The following is a 25,832-nucleotide window of genomic DNA, read 5'->3' as shown; positions in this document are numbered from 1 at the left end:
AACATTCATTTTTAATGTTTTCATTACATTAACATGACTATTATTGTTATATAAAGTATGCTATTTTAAGACATGTGACTTGTTTGAATTATATTTCAAAATAGTCTATTCATCTGGATGCTTTATGCAGGAAAATGGTACTCTTTATCCAAAAAGGAGTACACTTTATTGTTATTTCACACAAAGCAAAACTGAAATGTTACCCAAAAAAGCTTATAAGATAAAATAAGTCATTATGGGCATGAGTGGATGGTCATGAGTGACAAATGGTATATTGTTTTTCCCCTTCTGCCAAACCTTGGTTGTCTTATTTAGAATAAAGCACAGTAAAATAAAATGAGAAGATTCTAAATAAGGAATGCAGTAGAGGAGGTAAATCACAAATTCTCATTGTCCTTTACATACAAGGAAAGAACAGGGGAAATGAAAGAAATTTTCAAAAGTCAATTACATATTTAACAGATAAAAGGAAATATGAATTTTAAACACAGGGCAATTATTGGCAAGAGATATTATTGAAATAAACAGAATTTAAGTTTGCTACTTCTATTTTAGAAAGCTAAGTGAAACCAACATATTTCAATGGCTAGAAATAATATCTTAATTTCTTCATAACAATGCAGAAACAAAGATACCTGCATGAAAATAGGAAAGTATGGGTACACATCTACAAGTAGCTATTACAGACAGATTAAAAAGCACAGATAATAGTGAAATATTAGTCAGAATATTAATGCTCTGTCCAGGAAATAAGAACTTGATGGGATGGCTGAGCATGCATGGCATAAAATAATGCGTGTAAATAAGCATAGTTACAGAATATAATAAATACAATGAATACAGACCTGGGCTTGGGGCAACTTGGAAACTCATCTTTAAAAATGTAGGCTCCAGATCGAGAATGCCTGTGTTCCAATCCTGATTCTACCACTTAACAGTTGGGTAATGACAGTTACTTAGCCTCAGTTTCTTCATCTATGCCATCAAAATAACAAGCCCCTACTTCATAAGATTGTTGTGAAAACCCACAAAGTTAATTCTTGGGACAGTGCCTGGCATACACTAAGCAGTCAAGACATTTATTTCTCCTCATCATCTATCTTCACTTTCATTTGGAAATACGTAAAACAATAATCTGATTTTAGATGGTTGTATCCAGATGAGAATTTAGATCTTTTTCATCAACTCTAAAATAGAGCTATGCCCATGACATTTTAGATAGATAAACCACTGATGCTGTGGACATGCATAAAGAGAGTAAGCATGTCCTCACTGACACCAATTTAGAACATTGACCTCAGGGTTCAGTGCACTAAACTCCCCCGTACCTATAATGCTAATCTGATTTTCCTGATTGTCTTATCACAGATTTAAATAAAGACAGAGTTAAGTAGTTATCAGCTGTATTTTTTATTTTTATCATGCTAGAATCTATTCTCCAAGACACTGTTATACCGTAGCAATAATGAGATGTTAGTGAAATAAATCTGCATACTGAAAGATAGGCTGATTGATGATATTTGATTGTCAAAACACTCAAAATTTCTGAAATGTATATAGACATTTGAAGTTGTCAAAGCTTTAATGATGTTGCTGTTGAAGGAAATCCAAGACCCTCCAGTACCTCAGGACCTCAGGACAAATTTTATGAAAAACACTTGAAGGAAAACGATCATTATTGCTGAAAGCACTAAAACTCTCATTCTTTCTCTCTCCCCCTCCCTCCCTCCTTTTCTCCATCTCTATATACACACATACATATATATGCACATGCTTATGTCCACACATACATTTGGGAAGGAACAGGAATAAGGGTTCTTATAAATGATGTTCATAAAGAAGAGGAAAAGAAGGGAATGCTAACTTCACATTTTAGCAATACCCATGAGTCTTTGTGTTGAACACAGTTTCTTACCAAAGGTACGGAAGACTGGCAGTAAAAAGAAGACAGAGAATGATTCTGGGTGACTCCTGCAATCAAGGAAAGAAGGAAAAACTGGGAGAGTGGGAAGTCTGCTCCTTCAGCAATCACCCTGGTTTTCTAAGTACTCATCATATGTGTATCTTGGAATTAAAACGTCTCTTTAAAGATGGGAAAGGCTGCTGGGAGGATGGGGGTGTCTCCATCATTCTTTAATCCCTTTTCCCTAGCATGAGAAAACACTTAAACCAGTTTAGAGACACATAGAAAACAATGGAGCCCTGTTTATTTTTTAAAGGAAAATGTTCTGTCAGGATGAAGACAACAGAAAATGTTATAGACAAAAAAGACAATCCTAAAAGGGTGAACACTCAGAGGGTTCTGGGGCTAGAATGAATCTTACGGAGGGTTTATCTAAGCTTCTCATGTTCAGATGTAGAAATGGTTGCCCAAATATGTTAACAGTTCTTAAATAAGCCTGCAAAATTAGTTGCTGGCAGAGCTGGGCCTAGAAATCAGGTCTCAAGATCTAAAATTAAGAGTTGCCTTGTGAATGAATTCACTTCCAGATCTCAAGGTTACTTTATTGTTCCATTGCTCCTGATAGGATTTAGGAGGTAGACAAGGCAGACAGCACAGGCATCAGGAACTCCAAAGAAAGGTGTAAAAAAAGACAGCTGACCACTCATTCATGTGCAAGGAAATCAACTAACTTCCTGTCCAATATTTGGCAAGAAAGATGGAGTCTAAGAGTTGAGTACATTTTCACTACAAAAGTAAGCAAACGAAGAAAAAATCTCAAAACACCATCATTTCAATTCAAAAACTACATTCTACTATATGTCAAACACTGTGCTGGGCTCCAAGGCAGTAAGCTAGGATGCACAAGATACATTCTGTTTCCTGCCCCCAAGGTGCTCCCCATCAAATAAAATGAGACTGATAAGAAAACAATTATACCATAAATTTATAATGAATAAAATGAAATATCCTTTCAACTGCTTTCTTTAATACCCTCCAACTGTTATTTCCTTCTATCAACCCACCATCTAATTATGATCTTTGTAAACCTAGTAAATAAAGATTTTTTATGGTCACTTTAGCCCATTTTGTAACTGCTTTATCTCTCTATACAGCTCTCTTGCAACAGCTGTTTCAGAGCCCTACTCAACACTGAGATTATTTTTGCCTAAAGGCTAAAACTGTTTTATAAAAAAAAAAAATAGCTAGCTGACCCACACTAGCAACAAGCAATATGTAAAGAAACACAGCATGGTGTTGGCTTTACAGTGAGAGCTCATCAAGGCTAGCCAAGTGATAGTAAAAGGAAACCCAAAAAATTAGAAAAAAAGTTCATTGCTCAAGACTTTCAAATTGGGAAAATTCAAGTGGTTCTGATTCTATAATATGGTAAAGATTCGTGGATTTATAGGTTCAGATTTTATTTGAATAAACTCACAAAGTATATGTACTTTCTAACATCCTTCCACTGTCATGTGAATTCTTGACCTTATTTATGCATTATCAGACAGATAAAAATCAATATTCAAGGACTAATGGGTCTAGCATCTTCTACTTGATTCCAGTAGAATTTTGGCCTCTCCCAGGGACACTGAAACATTGACCACTGGATCCATGTGTAAAAAAATTAATAAGCAGAAACCTCAATTAAATAGAGTTGGGAGACGAGAAAGAGGAGCTCTAATACCCTGCAATGATAGCAGCACTCAATGGGAAGAAGAGAGATACCTCTTCTTTACTGGCACGAACTCAGCCAACAAAAACCCTTGACTCTTTGTTTACTATAGTCCTCCAAATTCCCTTTTCCCTTCTGTAAAAGAGTGTTCCTTCCCTCGCACATGGGGACTTGGGTGAGGCTCTTCATGGCTAAAGACCCTAAATTATAATTTTATAATTCTCTGCAGTTCCTGAATAAACCCATCTTTCCTGGAGAAATATCTGGCAGTCTATTTGTTTTACGTCAACAGTTTGGTGGCCGTACAGAGCCCAGAGAAGACCCCTGAAGGCTCCTGGGCTGGTGGGCAAATGAGTGTGGTATCCATCATTGAGCTCATTCTTGCTCACTGCTTTCTTGCCAACCTTGAAGTGTGAAGGTATATCTTTCTCCTAGATCTGCGTTCACACCTTCTTTGTGTTTGAGGCTCTCCAGGCTTCATCTGGGATCTATTTTACGGTTTTTGTCTATCTGGTTAAGGCCTTGTTTTGTATGTGAGTACTCACTAAGTGCTATGGTCTGATTTTGAGATCAGACTGTTTCAACCAAAGCTGGCTGAGAAGCCATCTGCCCATTCCTTTGGGAACAGGGGCTGCTTCACTAAAACTGTGAAAGTTCAGCCATCCTGCTGGCCCATTCTTTTGTAAGAGAGGCTATTCTCTGGCAACTGGCTGGAAAGCCTTTGGTTCCTCCAGGACAGTGCTGTTTCCTTAGATTAGCTGGCGTTAGGCCTTAAAGGCTATTCAACTGGGAAACTGTTTAAGTTGGAAGCTGTCTGAATTGAGGTGTTTAAGCTGTAGGTTACTTAAGCTGTTTGAAAAGTGTTCTTTTACTCTGGAAAAAAACCTCTAAGAAATGGGATCTCAGTTATCTAAATATTTTGAGGGTGCCCCCACCAGACTCTGGACAAATTTATGCTTAAAAACCACAGTCTTTCCTCATGTACATCTATAATTAAATGGACTAACTTGACCAAAGACAATTTAGAGTATTAAAGACCATTACGGAGAAATTTGGAAATTACCAAACTTAATTTCCTGAAAATGGAATTGGACTACATAACTCAAAAATTTCCAGAACTGAGTGGAATGCTTATTTTGATTGCTATTTTCAGGCTTTCTAACATTATGAGTCTAAAATTGCCTCTCTGAAAATTAAGGTTTTAAGATTAACTGAGGCAAACAAATGATTAAAGAAAGAAAAATGGCTCCCAAAGCCTCAGGCTCTTCTTCCTTCAATTGTTGGTCTCAGGTTCGGCCTCTGGCGCCATCTTGCCTCTCTCCCTCAGCTGCTCATGGTCAGACACCACCTCTACCACCATCTTCCTCCTTCCCTCCTACTACAACTATGCCTCCTCTATGCCCTCAATTCCCCGCACCAATTCTCTCTCCTAATTTCCCCCTCTTCCTGAAGCTCTTCCCTCTCCCTTTTTCTCTACACTTACCAGGATTTGCCCCTTTAGAATTAAACCCTCTGAGGATCCAGAGGCTAAACACTTAATTTCTTATATTCCCTGGACTAAAGCTTAACTGCAAGCCATAGCCAAAGATTTTCCTAAAGTAACCAAAGATCTTCACGGACTTGCTGAGGAATTTAATATAGTCATTTAAACTTACCAACCTGGTTTCTCAGATTTGTATCAGTAGATCATAAGCCTGTTGGTAAAGGCCAGGCCCAGCACTGGATGAAAACCACTAACTGGGAAAATTCTGAAAGGTCTCTGGAATTAAAATAGGGGGACCAGCCTGCTGACTTATATAGGATCAGGCTTGAACAATTGCTAGGCAACTTCATCAGGCAATTCGCAGGGCTTTTCCAAAGCTTGTTGATTGGAACAAGATTCAGGCCTGCAAACAAAAATCTGATGAACCTGTTCATGACTTCACAATTGACTTCAGATTGTTTTTAAAGAAAATTCTGGTCTTCTTTCAGGTGTTGGTTCCTTCCAGGTAGCTTTTAAGTCTATGCTTATTAAAGGGCTGAACTAGGACCTTTCCTTTCTAGTAAAATGGACAGGATGGAATGGGAAGCTATGTCCACTGCAGATTCAGTTAATCTAGAAAACCAGCTCTCTCACACCCTAGATAAGTCACCTAAAAGGAAGACCACCAAAATTCTTAATCTTCACATCCAGCAAATGAAGACTCCTAAACGAAACCAAAATCCTCTTAGTTTCTGCTATCATTTCAAAGAGCCAGGACATTAGAAAAGAGACTGTTATAAATTTAGGCACTTTAGGTGCTTTCTAACCAGTTTTTCTAATGTCCTGCCAACTCTCAATGACAAGCCTCCAAAGAACTATAGGGCTCTTCCCAATCCTCCCTCTTAATTGGCTCGGAGAAAGATTTTTCCAGATTCAGGATGAATTTCTTCCAATCCTAACTGACACTGGAGCCACATTCTTCGTACTCAAACACACACTGCTATAAAGCAGCCCCTGTCTCAGAATACTGGAACAGTTCTAGTGGGGGTCTCTAATGAAGCTGTCTCTGAACCTACTCCCTTTTGTTTAGGCCCTTTGAGGAATATACATCCTTTCCCCCCCCACCTTTAGTTCCTCAGTCCCTACACATTTATTAGGCTGGGAATCTTAGGGAAGTATCATGCTGGGATTTTTTTTCTCCCAAAAGGGGTAAATCATTCTAGAATTTCACAGTAGTCATCAATTAACCAACCAGGTGAATTAAATAAACCTTTGGCATATTTCCTTTGTTCCGTTTCTGATGGTACTAGAGCTGATTCTGGAAACACTATTTGTTCCTACTGAATTAGCTACCATACTCCTTATGGGAAAAACCTCCAACTGATACTGGCAAAATTCACAGCACACCTCCCATCAAAATTCAAATAGACCCCTCAAAACCTCTTCCCAGAATCAATCCATACCCTATAAGTAAAGCAGCCCTTCAAGGCATAAAACCCATAATAGAAGATTTCAAGGCTGAAGGCCTCATTATCTCTTGTAGTAGCCCCGGGTGCTACTATTTTACTGGTGCGAAAACCTAAGGGCTGAGGGTGAAGGTGTATCTAGGACCTCTAAGCAATAAACGATACTGTTAACCCACCCGCTACACTCTGTTGTTCCTAATCCTCATAGGTTACTAATACATATTCATTCCTACCGGAAGTAAATTCTTTACTGTAATTGATTTATACAGTGCATTCTTTAGTATTCCAGTATTGATGAAGCTGGTCAATACCTTTTTGCCTTCACTTGGGAAGAAAAACAATTCACCTGGACAGTAATGCCTCAGGGTTTTTACTGAGAGTCCTTCTTATTTCTTGCAAATCCTGAAGGCTGATCTGGATGATATAAAGTTCTCTAGAGGTTCTATTTTATTGCAAAATGTGTACGATTCACTTCTTTTGCTCTAATTCTCAAGCCTCCTCATAGGAAGACCACATCCATGTGCTAAAGCTTTAAGCCTTAAAGGGACATAAGTTGCCAAAAAAATTGCATTTTTTCCAAACCCAGGTTCAATATAGCATCTGATATCAGAACAAGGGCTACACCTAGATGCAGACAGGCTTCAAGTTGTCCTAAACTTCCCTGAATCCAAAACTCAGTGCCAGCTGCAAGGCTTTCTCTGGCCAGTGAGTTATTGCTGAAATTGGATTCCAAATTTCTCTCTTATGGCCAAACCTCCATATGTTTTACTAAAGAACAACAACCCTGATTCAATTCTATGGGAGTAACTGAATGGGACAGCCGTTAAAGGAGAGTTTGATGAACCCATCTGCCCTTGGGCAGATTATCCAATTATCAGATGATCTTTTTTCATTTTGTATATGAAAAGGAAGGAAATGCCCTTGGGGCACTTGCCCCAAAACAGAGACCACCATCCACCCAATAGGGTATTACAATCAGCAACTGGACCCTGCCACATAGGGCTACTCCCCTTGTCTTAGAGCCATTACCACCACTGTTTATTTGGTTAAGACCATCAAGAAAATTGGTGTGGGATTTCTTTTCACCATTTCTGTACTTCATGCATTTTTGTACTACTTTTGTACCCTTCCTGAATTCTCATCACACTCATCATTTCTCATTCAGCCACCTTGCCTCCTATGAAGTCCTTTTATTAACTGCTCTTCACATAACTCTTTTACATTGTAGCAACCTTAACCCTACTACTTGCCTCCCCTCTGTCACTGATGAAGTCCCTCACAACTGCTTAGCACTGATGAATCAACTCCTGACTCCTTGTGATGATCTACAGGAAACTCCTCTGGAGCAACCTTTTCATAGTGTGCTATCAGGAGATGAAGACCTTACGCATTGCACCTTGTAACCTGGAGATTTCATCTACTGGAAAAAAAACACCTCCTGAAGAATTCCTCAAATTCAATAGACATGTCCCTATCAGGTACTTCTAACTAACTCCTGGCGCCAACCAAACTCCAAGAAATAGATTCTTAGATTCAAATGACACACCTACAGAAAGCACTGAACCCTGAATGTACCTACACATCATCTGGTGACATGAAAGTAAAGATTTCCTGGAATTGAAGCAGGTGACATTTGATAGAATAACTTTCCTAAGACATCAGGACCAGGCCTGTTGGAAGATATCTGGACCAAATCTTTGATGGTGACATAACACTTCGGATGATATCTGATGTCTATGATCTTGATAACATATGGACCTTAGATAAAATGTGCCTGAGAGTTCCCCCTACTACCACTCCTCATTATTCAAATGTGACCTCAATAGTTTTCTAATCTGTGCACTTTCCCTCTGACATGAAACATTACTCCTAGGAAAGGTCCTTGGAACTGAGGGACAAAAGCCACTAAAACTAGAAAACCTTACGCTTGATCAGCAATGCATTCAGAGAAAGAACTTGTTCAAAAGGGGGACATGAAAAAAAAAAATAGAAACCTCAATTAAATAGAGTTGGGAGAACAGAGGGGGAACTCTCATGCCCTCCAATGACAAATGGAAGAAGAAATACCTCACTTCTTTCCTTGGAAGGACTCAGCCAATGAAAAGCCATGGACCCTTTGTTTATTATAACCCTCCCAACTTTGTTTTCCCCTCTATAAAAACATTCTCCCTCCCTTGCCACTAGGGGACTTATTGCTACTTTGTATGTCTCACCATGATTGCAGACACCAAATTGCAATTCTCTGCTAATCAGGAATAAATCCATCTTTCCTGGAGAAATATCTGGCAATCTATTTGTCTGGCAATCTATTTGTTTTAGGTCAACACATTCATGAGTCAGCAATCCCTACCATGAAGAAAATGACAAACCACAAGAGCAATACTTGAAAACAAAGAACTAACCCAGAAGTAAAATTCCAAATTAATTTGACATCCTTTAATGATCAGATTAGACTCTCCAAGGCAAGTCTGGAACCAAGCCAGTTTCCCCTGATTTTCCAGAGACCCAAGACCTAGCTAAGATTGGATTGGTCTCTGGGGTGTGCAAACTTCAGACTGAAATCAATAAGCTAAATTTCTATCAAGTACTCACTTATATGAAAAATCACTATGTAATACAAGAATCAAAAAGCAGAATTTTAACCTAAGAGAAAAATAAACTTTCAAATAATATGATGCTAAATGCAAGAAGAAAATAACATTCCCCACAAAAGTATACTAAATAAATGTATATTTCAGCATCTTTTTTCCATACTTATGCTTTATATGTAAGTCAAGTTGCTATTTATTCTTCTGCTTTTGGAAATAGAGAATTACTACTTAAAGGCAATTTCAAATGATTAAATATACAAACACCAAGACACACACACACGCACACATACACACACAAACAGAGGCATACATAATATTACAAAAAAATCTAGCAATCAAAATTTCCTCTAATTCATAGTAACATTCTTTATAATTAATTATCAATTTTCTTTATTTCACTTATAATAATAACTTATATTTCTGCAAATTATAATATAATTACTTACAGAGCAACTGCAATGAAGAGAAAGCTCTCTAAAAGCTTCATCAGCTTAACTACCTCAACCCAGAATAATTAATTCAATAAATTTACCATGAGAATTACTTTTTAATCAGGCATTAGAACAACTTGTTCTAAGAAAAAACAGCAGCACTGTAACATTTTCATGTATTTTAAGTCCATAAGTGTATTCAGCTTGAAAATTGAGAACAGTAACAGTGTTAAGAATAGACTCAAATTTGGAAGTCAAAAACTTTATTACACTTACGTAAAAAGAAAATAAATCAACATTCTTTTGACCATTTTTGCTTTATGCAAAATTTCCTAAACAATTAGAAACAGTTAAAAGAAAATAAAGTTGTAGAACAAAGAAAATGACTTACACAAGACAACACAACCTCAGTAGGGAATTTGGTGTTCAGTCTGAACAAATTTTAATAGCTTTTCTACTTAAAACTCACCATCATTAAAAATTAATTACTAAATTTAATTTTCTATTATGTATACTGTTTTACATCACTTTTATTAAAAACATGTTTTATTAGATTTTCCAACTAAATTAAATGGCAAATAGTAGTTGTTTTATTGCTGGTCTGTATGCTTTAATAATTACCAGAAACTATTCTATTCAGCTAAATTAGATGCAGCTTTAGTCACATATTTTACTAAAATTGTATTAACATGTACACAGAGAAGTAAAACAGTATTGCGTGTGTGTGTGTTCTTAATTCCAAGGTGTACAATATTCAGATAGATCAGACTGCAAACAGACTATAAAACATAATAGACTAGTAGAAAGATGTTTTCAAAAGTAATAACAAAAAGCAGTATGCAGCAACTTTTATAATGAAGAAAACAATGTTAACTGAAACCCATAGAAACTTGCACAATCCTCACTCAGAAAGTGACTCAGAAGGTACCCCTGACCAAAACCAGCATTTGAGCATCTGAACTACACACACCTGACTCAATTCTGTTGTCATCTTCACATTCCAGAACTGCCAGGTAGAAATGTGAGGAGTATCTTCAAAAGTATAGTCTGGAACATAGGCACCACACTTTTCCCCACACCTTAGTCATCCCATCTGAGGTGGGTCCCCTAGATCTGTATTTTTAAAATAAGTTCCCCAGGTAGGAGTCTATGCTGTCAGCTCAGCATATAATCTAAACAAGGAAAGAAGAAAAAGTGCAATGGCCACTACAATATCACTTTACCCAGCTATTTACCTCCCAACTAAACTGCTATTTTTAAATGTACTCCCTTCCATGTTTACACTCAAAACAAGACTATGGTCATCTTAAAAGTGTACTAGTCAAGATACACAATGTTTGCTGTACATGTGTATGCATCACTGCTCTGAAACAATATATTTTGAAATATATCCCAATTTTAGAAACACTTTGCTTTCATAATTTTCATGTTCTATTTTATTTTAAGTTATTCTAGAGCTTAAACTATTAGGTTGAGTCAATATGGCAAGTTCATATGGTTCAACCTAATACATCATGTTCATGTTTGGACATTAGAATTCAAAATATTTACCTATTACTTGGAGATAATGCAGGTTCGGTTCCAGACCACCACAGTAAAAATGAATACTGTAATAAAGCAAGTCATATAAACTCTTTGGTTTCCCAGTACATATAAAAGTTATGTTTACATGATACTGCAGTCAAGTGTGCAATAGCATTACATCTCAAAAAACAACGTACATACCTTAACTTAAAAACACTTCATTGCTAAAAAATGTTAACTCTCATCTGAGTGTATGGTTAGTCAATCTTTTTGCAATAGTAATATCATCGATCACTGAGCTTTTGCATCAAAGATCACTGATTGCATATAACTATAACAAATATAATAATAACAAAAAGGTGTGAAATATTACAAGAATTACCAAAATGTGACACAGAGACACAACGTGAGCAAATGCTCTTGGAAAATTGGCACTGATAGACTTGCTCAACACATGGTTGCCACAAACCTTCAATCTGTACAAAAACAAAATATCTGCAAAGCACAATAAACTGAAGAGCAATAAAAGGAGGCATGGCTGTATTTAATTACCTATAATATATTAATAGCTTATATGAATTATTACTTACTTTTCACTAAACTGATATTTATGTAAAAAATTTACCTGCTCTTAGCAGTGCAGTAAGACCTAAAGTTCTTCTAACTCTATTATAATTAAGCATTATTGTAAGACATATATATATATGATTATATATATACACACACACAGTATTCTAATATTTGTACGCACATTAGCCACTAAATTCCAATTCATTTTTTCCTGTTTATCAAAAATGGCCTAACCAATTGAAGCATATCAAAACATTTCTAGAATATAAACATTATACCAAAAGAGGGAGATTTTCAAATTCTGGCAAATGAACTATGCATTTCTAAATGATATTAGAATTATCAAATACATCTTTGAATGAAAAAGTTGCCTTAAATACATTATTTACAAATCCATCACGGGTAGAAATTCAAGTAAATGTTGATGAATGCTTTAAGAGAATTCTTAATTTCTCAAGTCTTTCTCCCTCTTTTGTTGTTTCTACACATTACAATGCTTTGCTTGGCACATGGAACATTGTTAATTTTCAATGTATAAACAAGTCATTGTTTGATACATTAATAAAATACCAAATACTGCAAAAAAAATATGTTAAAAAATATCTCTACATAACTTCATTGAGTTGAGAGACAAGGCAAATTCAACACATTCTCCTAAGGGATATATATCCTGTAATGTCACAACCAAATCAAAACAAAATGAGGGCCAAAGAGAAATGTATACTTATTTTCCTATTGCAGTCCCTTACTTTTAAAGCTGATTAAGCTGATGTGCAAAGAGTTGAAGGTTTCGACTTCCTTTTGTATTCCTATAACCTTAAAAAAAATGGCAAAAGGGAAAATACAATTTCTTGTGACTTAAAAATACAGAAATCCTTTGCTGGTAATAACCTAATAATATTTCTTGAGTTTCAAAAAGCACACATAAGGGCTTCCTTCGTGGCGCAGTGGTTAAGAATCTGCCTGCCAATGTAGGGGACACGGGTTCGAGCCCTGGTCCAGGAAGAGCCCACATGCCGCGGAGCAACTAAGCCTGTGGGCCACAACTACTGAGCCTGTGCTCTAGAGCCCGCAAGCCACAACTACTGAGCCCACGTGCCACAATTACGGAAGCCCGCGTGCCTAGAGCCCGTGCTCCGCAACAAGAGAAGCCACCACAATGAGAAGCCCACGCACCGCAATGAAGAGTAGCCCTCTCTCGCTGCAACTAGAGAAAGCCTGCACACAGAAACAAAGACCCAACACAGTCAAAAATAAATAAATAAATAAAATTTTTAAAATATATATATTTAAAAATGCACATATATTCCCTTATAAAAAATATCAATAGTATATAGTATGCTATTAACTCAGAAAAGCAATTAAAATGGTTCTTAGAAAAGTATTTCTCTATCAGAAGTTGAATATTTATTTTGCACTGAATCTTTGTTTCTAAATCTGACACTTTTGCCAGACATCTTTTAATAAACAACCTAAGACAACAACAAAAAATAAATCAGCTGCTTTTAGATTGTACAAATTCAGAATAAATAATGAATTAAGAAAAAACAATACTATTTTGAGCTAATCCATGTTTCCACAAATTTCTAGGATCTGAGATTGGAAGACAGAAGCCTTAAGTGACAATATTTCTACTTATAATCCATCGAAATGGATGGCAGAACAAGAACACTTACAAATTGATGAACATTCGAGTACAGAGCATCTTTAAGCTTTTTGATCCAGGAACGGTTTTTGGAATTCCATCAACCTCAGCCACTACAGAGCACAGCCTCTTTCACAGTAAGCTCCTTATATTCCAATGCAACTTAAAGGACAGCACGCTTTCATGAGTAATTCAAATGATTATACAATCTTTAAATGATTTTAAACTAAAGGCATTATTTTAAGACTGCAAAAAAGTTTTAAATAGCATAATATATTTTACTCCAAAAATGGGTGAGTTAGCATATGGTATTTGTTTTTCTCTTTCTGACTTACTTCACTCTGTATGACAGTCTCTAGGTCCATACACCTCACTACAAATAACTCAGTTTTGTTTCTTTATATGGCTGAGTAATATTCCATTGTGTATATGTGCCACATCTACTTTATCCATTCATCTGTTGATGGACACTTAGGTTGCTTCCATGTCCTGGCTATTGTAAATAGAGCTGCAATGAACATTTTGGAACATGACTCTTTTTGAATTATGGTTTTCTCAGGGTATATGCCCAATAGTGGGATTGCTGGGTCGTACGGTAGTTCTATTTTTAGTTTTTTAAGGGACCTCCATACTGTTCTTCATAGTGGCTGTATCAATTTGCACCAATGGGAATAAAGACACAGACCTACTAGAACATGGACTTGAGGATATGGGGAGGGGGAAGGGTAAGCTGTGACAAAGTGAGAGAGTGGCATGGACATATATACGCTACCAAACGTAAAATAGATAGCTAGTGGGAAGCAGCCGCATAGCACAGGGGGATCAGCTAGGTGGTTTGTGACCACCTAGAGGGGTGGGATAGGGAGGGTGGGAGGGAGGGAGACGCAAGAAGGAAGAGATATGGGAATATATGTATATGTATAACTGATTCACTTTGTTATAAAGCAGAAACTAACACACCATTGTAAAGCAATTATACTCCAATAAAGATGTTAAAAAAAATTTTAAAATTTTTACAAAAATTAAAAAAATGGGTGAGGTGGTCAAAAGGTATAAACTTTCAGTTATAAAAGAAATAAGTCCTAGGGCTATATTGTACAGCATAGAGTTAATAAGACTGTATTGCATATTTGAAAGTTACTTAGAGAGTACATCTTAAAAGTTCTCATTACAAGAAAAAACAATTGTAACTATATGTGGTGATGGATGTTAACTAGAATTATTGTGGTGATAATTTCAAATTGTTATGTTGTGTATCTGAAAATAATATGATGTTATATGTAAATTAGATTTCAATTTTTTTAAATGAAGGTAAAATGCTTCCTATGCAAAGATTCAAAGTTTCTGTGCATTTTCTATCTTCATATTTTCATTGAGTTAGGGGAGCATTATAAAGTTAAAATAAGCAAAAGAAGCTGAATATTATACATCAATTGACACATTCTTCTGTTTACCAAATTCATCATTCTGGTTTGTGTCTTCTTTACCTTTACCTAATTATCTAGCCTGGTGGCAAGATATTTCCATTCTTTTCCTCCCTTTCCCCAATATGCATAAGATAATTATATTTCCAAAATGATCTATATTTTGTATTCTTTCTTTCCCTTGGTATTGAATAGATTTCAGATCTTTTATAACCATAGTGAGATGAACACTGAAAAAGTTTTTTTTTCTATTTTATAGAAATATGTGTCCAATAACACATTGTTATACTTACTTGTGTTATAATTAGTGGGAAGGATTCCTAAAAAATCACAATATGCTATTTCAATTTCTTTACAATAATATCTTAACAGTAATCACTAAGTGATTGTTAATGAAATGTTAATGAAAATAGAACATTTAAATTTAACCTTCAAAAATTTATATTGTTCATATTTTACGAATATTAAACTGGAGTTTCAGCTATTAAAATATGAATTTCTCTTACAATATGAATTTCTCTTACAATTTCTCCAAAGACTTCAGACACATCTAATCCAAGGTTGCAGAGAAAGGAATTTAACTGCTAAGTCAAAATAAAATAATACTCTAGACTACATTGTCCAATAAAGTAGCCTCCCGCCACACGTGGCTATTGAAATATAAATTAACATTAATTAACATTAGGTCAAATAAAATCAAAATTAGTCTCTCCATGCACTAGTCAGATGTCAAGTACTCAATAGCCACAATGGTTAGTGACTATCGGTACTGGACAGTGCAAATACAGAACATTTCCACAATCTCAGAAAGCCGATTGAGCAGTGTTTCCTAGACTTTCCTTCTCAGGGAGAAGTGTGAAGAGAAGTCATTAAATATGTAAGGGAAGGCTTAGGCTTAGGTTGGAGAAGGAACAATTAGGTAAGTCCTTATCCTTGAGGCATACATCAATGTACAATGAGAAAGTGCTTTCTCCTAAGAGGAAGTAATATTTGACATTATTCCATTGCATTTTATTGATATAGATTTATATCACATCAGCTGTCCCCTAGCCAAAGATCCACCATAGACAAATCAATCAAGAAAACAGGGCTTCCCTGGTGGCTCACTGGTTGAGAGTCTGCCTGCCGATGCAGGGGACATGGGTTTGTGCCCCAGTCCGGGAGGATCCCGCATGCCACGGAGCGGCTGGGCCCGTGAGCCATGGCCGCTGGGCCTGTGCATCCAGAGCCTGTGCTCCGCAACGGGAGAGACCACAGCAGTGAGAGGCCCGCGTACCGGAAAAAAAAAAAAAAAAAAAAAAAAAAAAGGAAAATAAAGAATTTCCGTCATGAGAGATATCCTCTTATTATTTATGGTCCCCAAAATTAAGGACTAAAACAGATGATGGTATAAACAGGCAAAATACATGGATAAATATTAATAGAGTGATATATATATAGTTATTAGTTATATACAATTATATAATTATTAGTTTTATATAGTTACATAGTTATATATATATATATATATATATATATATATATATATAGAGAGAGAGAGAGAGAGAGAGAGAGAGAGAGAGAGAGAGAGACTTATTCCATCATCCTGGTGCTACACATTTTCCACTAAAACTTAAAACCTGAAGATCTACTAATATTTTAGAAGAAAACAAGTAATTTATACCCACACCAGAAGAACTACATTCTTAGAAATTTCCCAGATAAATGTCATTTCTATTGCAATAGCTATTTTACTATGTAGTGAGTAATATATGATTTTAAAACCACCGATAATCAATGTACTGCTCCTTCCTCGTAACTCATGCCAACAAGGACACCAACATCTTTTAGATGCATCTGAAGTGGGAACAAAAGCCCCCTCACCTTTTTAAAGACTTTCTGTTTGCTTAAAATTCAGGATTTCTAATTTGACAACATAAGAACACAAACAGCAGCTAGAAATGCAGCAATCTTTTGTAACCAGTTTTTAACAGCAAGTGTCAGAGAAAGCAAGAAAAGATCTTTTTTTGTTCTCAACAGATGTAGGCACAAAAATACACAGCCAGAAAGCTCATTTAAACTTGCTAATTACAGGAATAATAAACTAATTTTGAATAAAACTGGACAATTTCCTTCTATTTGTAACCCTGAATTTTCATCCACAATTACCCAAGTAAGGTACATTTACTTGCATACATAATTTTATATTTACAAAGACAAAAATCTACAAATATAGTTTTAAAAGATCTCTGAATATATTTGACCTAAAGTGTTAACTGCTAAGTCTACTTTCTCTACATGTCCAGTTTTCTCTACCTTAACTGTTCTATCAAGAAGATTGGGATGACTCAGGAATCTTCAATGGACCCAGGAATAAAAGATCATGATCTGTCCTTCCTTTACAGCTGACTAAAATAGCTCAAAATCGCAGCAAAAATCTTCTTACCCAGCAAAATCCCTATGGTAAAACTGTCCTTTTATAGCAATTGTTTTTGGCAAAAACTTTGTCTTTTAGTAAAATTAAAACATCCAAATTAATCTTTTGACCATTTTTAAACTCTTAATTCAGTCCGGAGAATAATGGCCCAAGAAACCAAAGCCAGAAAACATCACAGAAACCCAAACTACATTGATAGAACTCATTTTAAGATCAGAAAGCAAAACATGGGCAAGCCTGGATTTTATAACCAGTATTTGCAGTTTTAAACCAAGTATTGATACTTGAATCTAAAGATAATGAAAGTGGATAATATAACCTGAGTGCACAGAAAAAAAGTCTCCATAGAAACAGATAAAAAATTAACACAAGAATAAGAAGAAGTTGTTTTTACAAAATCTGATCCAGGTTTTTGTTAATGTTTTGTTTTGTTTATTTGTTTGTTTGCTCAGTTTGAAAGCCTTACCATCCTGCTGGCCATGAAGAGCCTGGGGGCTTTGCATCCTTTCCTCAAGATTGGAGCTAAGGTCAGAGTTCACAGCTGACATCCGCGTTGAATCACTCATATCAAATTCGTCACTTTCTATTGAACTTTCATCCTGAAAATTGTTTTAAAATATCATAAAATATAATACATTCAGATAAAGTTTAGCCAGTTAGTAAGCTTTTACGGAACTCAGTAAAATGTTACATATGAATAGATTCTTGAAATAACAAGCAATCTGAAAACGTGTGAAGATTCAATGTTCTATGTAAAAGATGTAAAACATAAAATAATGTATTTAGGAAGGATGTAGTTGAGGAATTATCTGAATAGTGAAAGAATGGATTTTTTTTAATTAGTAAAAAACTTCCTAAAAGAGTCAATCACAAAACATAGCATAAAAAGAAATACATGTTTTGATTTTTAAAATAAATGATAATAAAATATGACAAGCAAAAATCTGACACTGCAATAAAAAATTTTCACTAAAAATTTTTCATTGGTAAACAAAATGGAATCTAAAAACAGACAAACTTACATGGCTAGATTTCAAAGTCCACATTTGCTGGAAAACAAGTTAATCTTAGCACAACCTTTCTTTCTTTACAAGGGAATATAAATGGCATTGCAACCACAAAAAGTTCAAGGTAAAAGTGTGCAAGATCCATTTACCAAAAGCCAAATCAGCAAATGGCTAAATTACCAAAAGGCAAGTTTGTCAAATGGTCAGTTCATCAAAATCTGTCAAATATTAACTTAAATATTAACTTAAATCAAATCTGTGCTATGTTGCTATAGTCATTTCCTTGAAGCAAACTCCTTTTTTGCTTTGGAGAACTGATTTGGGGACAAATGTTGTGCTTATGTAGGCAGGAAGGCCTTAGAAACCTGTGTAAAATATCATAAATGTTTAATTGAAACCACCAGGTTTAACTTCAATTTGTAAACATTTGATCTGAAAGCTTAACATTAATGTAATGATTACCAGTAGCAGTAGTGTTGCTATGTATATTGCAGACACTGTTATTTATATTTGCTTACATACTTCATCTTCATCACAGCCTGTGAGTTAGGTGCCAGCATTTACCCAATTTTACAGATTGAGAAATTGAGGCACAGAGCTGTTAAGTAATTTATTATACTATTATAAAACAGAACTGGGATTCATTATGATGTCCCCCAAACTTAAGAAAAGAGCTTCTTTGAATAGGAAGAGTTCCCCCTGGCTTCATAAATGACATCTTGGTATCAGCAAAGAAGTTGCTATGGTTAAGGTACTAGCAGACTAACAATGAGCATTCTGATCCCTAGGTCAGGCCCAGGTGATTTGGGCGTTCTTCCCTTACCTAAGGTCTGATTGTGTCTGGGTCTACTGAGTAGCACTAGCTCTTCATTAATTCAGCGAGGAAATGCCACCCTGGGAGGCCTCTGGGCAATCAGCCACACAGACTTCTCCCAGCCACGTGCCCTCTTGGTACATTATGTTATCTCCAATTCTAAATTCTAAGAAAATCCAAAGCATCTGAAATATTAAATATATATGTTCAAAATAGAAGAAAAATAACAGAATTCAGTGCACACATCCATGTTATCAATGTGTACCATATGCATATATGTACATGTATATATACACACACATAGCTAGATGATATAGATATCTATTATATACACTCTATATAGTGTCTGTAATATCACAGTATTTTAGAGCACATTCTCTGGAACCAGACTGCCTGGATTCAGATTTATACTCTGCCACCTATTAGATGTGTCTCCTTAAGCAAATTACCTAACATTTCTGTGCCTCAGTTTCCTCACCTATAAAACAGGAGTAATAATAGTATCAATCTCATAGGGCTATATAATGATTGAGGGGCTATAATATATTTAAAGTAGTTAAAACAACGTCAGGTCCATAATAAGCACAAAACTGTTTGATATTGTTGTATAGAACATGTAACAAATTCTACAGTATATAAGATTCATATTTATTATATGAACACATACAAAAATAAATGTAATGGTAAAGATGATCAATATGTGTTTATAAAGTAACTGTGAATACTATATGAACATAGTTTTTATAAAAGCATTTATTGGGCTTCCCTGGTGGTGCAGTGGTTGAGAATCCACCTGCCGATGCAGGGGACACGGGTTCGTGCCCCGGCTCGGGAGGATCCCGCATGCCACGGAGCGGCTGGGCCCGTGAGCCATGGCCGCTGAGCCTGCGCATCCGGAGCCTGTGCTCCGCAACGGGAGAGGCCACAACAGTGAGAGGCCTGCGTACCACCAAAAACAACAACAACAACAACAACAACAAAAAGCATTTATTATATACCCTACAAAGAGCTAACTAGATGTAATCTAGTAAAATACTGTTTCCATGGTATGTGTATGTGTGTGTACGTACACACACAACCATTTGAGATATATGTATATATATATGTGTGTCTATGTATAAAAGGTATGTGTGTGAGGCTATGTGTGTGTATGTTTAAGAAGAGCTAGACACAAAGATTGAGGCTGCAGTCTCTGTTCTACAGAATGGTTAATACAAATTTCACACTATGACTAATCAATGTAGCTAGCATGACCAAAGAACTGACAATTTAATTTTAGTTAATTTGAATTAATTTTTATTAAATTTAAATATCCCTGTATGTCTAGTGGCTACCATGTTGGACAGTGCAGATTCAACATTCCTCACTGTTGGATATTTCCAACCATCACTATTAGCAATACAATAAACATCCTAACACTTAAATTGTTTTGTGAATCAAATTCCTTAGTATAAATTTTTAGTCAAAGCATATAAATAACTTTTTAAAGCTTTAAAATAATTATTGCCAAACTCTCCCCCAGAAAGTTTGTTATGGTTTAAACTCTCATCAACAGTTTGTAAGAAGGTTAATTGACTTTACTTTGGATACAGTATTTTGTCATTTTAAAGGGATTCCCATTCCTGGTCTTCTTTATCTCTCTGAATAGCATTTAGTATTGTCCTATATACATACTTTCATTATTTACTTCCTTTATTGTCTGTTCCCCCCCCACCACTAGAAGATAAGCTTAATAAAGGCAAGAATTTTGTCAATTTGTTCACTGTTTATCTCCATTACCTATAAGAGTGACAGTTACAGAGAAGGTACTCACTAAATATTGACTGAAGTAATTGAATAAACATTTATTGAAATTTAACTTATCACAAAGGAATATCTTACTTGATTTCCATTTTAACATGACTTATCTTACTTAACCACCTTCCTTTCTTTCAATCATCACAATTTCCAAAATTTCATAAATAATCTAACTCATCATTTATCTGAATAGTTTTAAGACAGTGTACACCCAAGTTAGCATTTTTGAAATGTAAGGATAAGAGTTATTTTCCTAACCCAGTTATAATTTAAAAGGATCTGTCTGTCTTATGTGAAACACTTAAGATTTTTTAGAAGCCAGAAGGATTTAGCATATGTGGACTCTACTATAGGCACAAAGTTGATCTTACATTTTGGCCAAGAAATAAACAGATCAATACCTAAATGAGTTTCCTACAAATAATTTGACAGCTCTACTAGCTTATGAGTTTTTTTAAAAGATTTTCAATTATGTGATGACTCATGGGAATAATATTTTTATTCTCAGGGATGGATAAACAGTAATATTTTCTTAATTGTCTTTCCTGTCTTTGAATGATTTTATTACTAGTCATTCAATCATTTATATACAGCTATCTAATAATATGGAATCTGATACTGTCACTGCACTAATACAGATATTCTTACAGAGTGTACTTTTCATAAAATCTTGAGATAAAACAATTTTATAAACATAGTTTTGAGATTAAACCTGCTCACATAAAGAGGAAAATCAAAATTTTTTTTTTTTTTTTTTTTTTTTTCGGTATGCGGGCCTCTCGCTACTGTGGCCTCTCCCGCTGCGGAGCACAGGCTCCCGACGCGCAGGCCCAGCGGCCATGGCCCACGGGCCCAGCCGCTCCGCGACATGTGGGATCCTCCCGGACCGGGGCACGAACCCGTGTCTCCTGCATCGGCAGGCGGACTCTCAACCACTGCGCCACCAGGGAAGCCCAAAAATCAAAAATTTGATTTGTGTTTTATGAACAAAGTTAACAAAGTAATTGTAAAAGAATTTAATAATATCTCACCAAATAATGCTATATTTAAAAATAAATATTTAACCACATTTCCTGTTCTAGAGAAACTTCAAAAAGGAGAGAATGTATTAGCCTGAGAAACTATTCCTAATATAGTTACTCTGAATGTGTATATTAATTAATGGCTACTAACTAATTAACAAGGATTTACTAAGCCCATATTGTTATAAGTGTTTTGGGGAATATACACAGGGTATATATATATATATATATATATATATATATACACACACACATATGATATAACTTAGTCCCTGCCTTTGAGATACTTCAACCAAACTGGTGAGTTAATTAATATCTTAGAGAAGAATATTTAACAAATATGCATTTAGTACCTAATATACGCCAACAAGCACATCGCTAGACTCTTACTATTTAAATTCAATAATCTGAAACATCAAAAAATCTCCAGTTAAGAAGAATCACCACAAATTGTAGAAAATGCAGAGAAGTAGACAAACAAATACTTAGGATAATGATTAACTGAAAAACAACTTTAAGATATACACAAGATTTGGATGGTGGGGAAATGGTTATATTTGAAATACCTATGAAATTGAACTTTCTGATTTCCAGGTAAAATAGCCTTAGTACTAAAACTTCCCTAGATACAGACTTATTTGTAATTCTTTCTCCTGAACTTTCTAGCACTTTACCTAGGTTATTAGCTCGATGGTGGGCTACTAACGAAAATGAATCTTTCTGGGGAATGAGCAAATTCTCACACAGAACTAAGGCAGAAGTGGTAAGATAGGGTATCTCTGTTGAGCACTAGAAATTTCTGCATATTTCTCTATCTGTGCAGCCCTAGTGACCCTCCTTTCATTAAAATAAATAAATTACCATCTTCAAAATGCCGTCATGCTTAACACGATAGTCATGGTTATCAAACTTCATTCTGACTTGTGATATAAGTGTAGATGTTTCCATTTTACCTCATCTTGCTGTGAGTTTAGCAGCTGCAGTTTCATGTGCTTCATATAGGCCATGGTAATTGGCATGTTGTAGTCAATCATGCTGGTCACCAAAGTGGGAGGTTTTCCATTATCTGTAATAAAACATTTTTAATGGGTAATGAAAGTGATACTGCATTCTACCTGTAATTTCAGAATGATCCAATTTGTTCAAATTGAAATAAGATTCTAGATACCAAGTGTTTAGGAGATTGGTAGCATTAGAGATGGATTGTAGCAAAAATAAATAACTGGTAAGATTCAACAAAGGTGTTTTGGGACGAATTAGCGCTATGGAAAAATCTGTTATTTCTAACTACAAGGGGAGATTTTTGATATCCTGGATAACAATGAGTGAAACTAATAGAGTGATTAAACAAAATTATTGGTATTTTTGTGTTTTTCTCCTTTGCTGCACACTTACTATTTATTTTCTTTGGTCGTGCCATGTGGCATGAGGGATCTTAGTTCCCTGACCAGGGATCAAAGCCGTGCCCCCTGCAGTCACTCTTAAACAATGGACCACCAGGGAAGTCCCCACATTTGCTTTCTACATGGACTACTTGAGCGCAAGAGGAAATTCACTTTTTATTTTTTGCTGTTCCACCCATCCTCCAATACAAGGGAATAGGCTAGCCTAAATGTATCTTCGAGATTAATCTCTGAGAGAAACTCATACATTAGGAAAATAATCCAAATAATTTTTAATGAAAGCCAAAGCCAAATTATAACTTTTCTGTAAAAATTTTCAGTGAAAGAACTCCATACTATTCATTACTTTTAGAAATAAGAAATCAGTAGATTTAAAAGAACACAGATGGAACATCAATTTCCTTGCTGAAAATATCTAAAATACCATGAAATACACACAATAAATGAAAATTAAAGATTATTATAGGAAAAAAGTTATTTGCTACATTCAAAACTGCTTTTCTTCTGAGAAAGGACACTGAGGTGCCTTGTAGTGAACCTTCAACATTCACTGTCTCCTGCTTGAATACATGAGACGATCTGACTTGTTAAACTGTTTCTGTCTACCACATTCTTATAAAAATGTGGGATATAAATTGCCATTATGAATAAAATTACTTGAAATCTCACTATTTGACACTGCGGCTACCTTTATGATCTGATCCATCTGGGTTTAAATGCATTCTTTTCTGGCACTCTGAGCAGCTCATTAGAAACCGTGTCACCGCTTCTCTTGGTAGGAAGGCATAGCTCTCTGAAATCTGAAATGATTCACAAAATAGAGGTGTTATTATATAAGCTGACTGGGCATGATTCAACAGAAGTGATTATTGTATTTCCAAATAAGACGCATTATTCCATAATGGCAGGAAGCACAATGAAAGCATGCACTGCATACCATGCATCATTTCAAGAAATATCTATCCAACTTGATTGCATGTCTCTTAATAATCTCTAATAATGCAATGTGGAGGAAAAAAATCAACCACATCTGGATGGAGATCTGTTTATATTTCTGCATTTCTTTTAGGAAAAATAATTACAGTATACAGATAATCTAGTGAATTTTCCTTATTACAATTTGCCCACGATTGTTTTGGCAATTAAACTTATTGCTAGCACCATTAAAATTTTATCCAATTTTACATATATTTTTAAAAATTTAGCCCCAAGATGAAACAATAAACTTTGGATTTTGCAGTAATAAGCATTTCTTCATTATTGCTTTTCAAAGTACTTTAAGGAAAAATAAAAAATAATCTGAACAGAACTCATGTATCTATTTACTGCAGTGAATCATCCCTTCCACAGAAAATGACACACTTGGAATGCATTCTGGCCACCTATTTCAGTTGTTATTTTATGTCAGTTTTTCATAATTTATGTCCACAGTAGTTCACATTGATTGTCAGAGCCAGCTTGTCCAGTGCCCTATACAGAGCTTCTCTTTTCAGAACCATGATCCAGAATCAAGTTAGAAATCAATGTTCTTGTCATTGATTCTTTAAATATTAACTTTTCAAAAACCAAGGTATTTCTCTCAAGAAAGCAAAGATTTCTAAAGTGAAACTGACAGATTGTTAAACATCTCTAAATAAAAGCTGATGGTGCTGCTAAGAAGTCTGAGGCAGGGCATTAGTTTTCCACCATACTGGCACTGACACTGGTCCATGAAATATGAGGTAAGCAAAAGGAATAAATGAGTTGTAAATTAGACATAATTGCCATAGATGATTCCTCAGGTGCATGCAGAGCTGTTATGAATGTTGATGTATTTTAAGCTTGTAGAGGGAAGGAAAATATGCGCCTTGCATATAATTGAGTACAAATCTGCACCAATCCCATTAATGGTGATGGGGTTAACTTTTGCTGGAGCACAGCATCGAGGAAACCTCACATATTACAATCCAAAATTGTAAAGCATATTTTTCCCTGACTTTCATGTGAAAATCAATTCACATCACTTTGCCTATCTCGTTGACTTTCAGGGAAAAGAAGCCGTAAGAATGTCAAAGAGAAGGAACAAGTCTACAGTTAAAAATCTGCCATGGATGATCCATACACAGGTAATCCACAGTCAACTCTACTGGGATTGGAATATGAAACTGATTTTTAATATAACTATCATTTGTAAATTAAGGTGTTATCCAGTTTAAAAAAAAAAACTTCCCTGTACTATACAAGGAATTGTGGGAGAGAAGAAGCAGAGCAATTTGAACGTATTTCATCAAAATATTTTATATTAGCTCTTGAATAAATACCTAAATGCAATATAAATGTTCATTCATTCTCGCTCACTCTCTTTGTCTCTTCACACACGCACATACACACACACACAAATTTGATTCCTATTCATCTATTTTTACAGAGGGAACTAACACTTTAGTCTGATTTATTTATCTGATTAGAGATTATTTTTACTGACTCTCTGAAAACTTTTTTTTACAATAATTCAGAAGTTAAGTCTCTGATTCATGCCCAGTCTGATACTTCATATTTTAACTTACATGGAATTATATATAATCCATGGGAACTAATAGAGCTGACTAGTAAATTCATTAACAAACAGGATTTGAGAAGAATGCTCCATTGATTTTCATAGAG

General features: G+C 35.3%; 1 protein-coding gene across 11 annotated transcripts in view; it reads right to left on the bottom strand.

The window, feature by feature from the left end:
• NOL4 (nucleolar protein 4) overlaps positions 1-25,832 on the bottom strand; it is a 398,638-nt gene that overhangs the window by 258,196 nt on the left and 114,610 nt on the right. For all 11 annotated transcript variants that reach the window (XM_059041362.2, XM_067015512.1, XM_067015506.1 and 8 more), the window contains 3 exons: positions 23,878-23,989; positions 22,740-22,852; positions 17,613-17,745 (listed from right to left, as the gene is read on the bottom strand). In XM_059041362.2, coding sequence (XP_058897345.1) covers positions 17,613-17,745; positions 22,740-22,852; positions 23,878-23,989 — 358 coding nt within the window. The remainder of the gene's footprint in view (positions 1-17,612; positions 17,746-22,739; positions 22,853-23,877; positions 23,990-25,832) is intronic.

The sequence above is a fragment of the Kogia breviceps genome, chromosome 15, assembly GCF_026419965.1.
Source record: "Kogia breviceps isolate mKogBre1 chromosome 15, mKogBre1 haplotype 1, whole genome shotgun sequence".
Lineage (NCBI taxonomy): Eukaryota > Metazoa > Chordata > Mammalia > Artiodactyla > Physeteridae > Kogia > Kogia breviceps.
The sequence above is the reverse complement of the archived record's forward strand: the minus strand, read 5'-3'. Positions and strand labels throughout refer to the sequence as shown.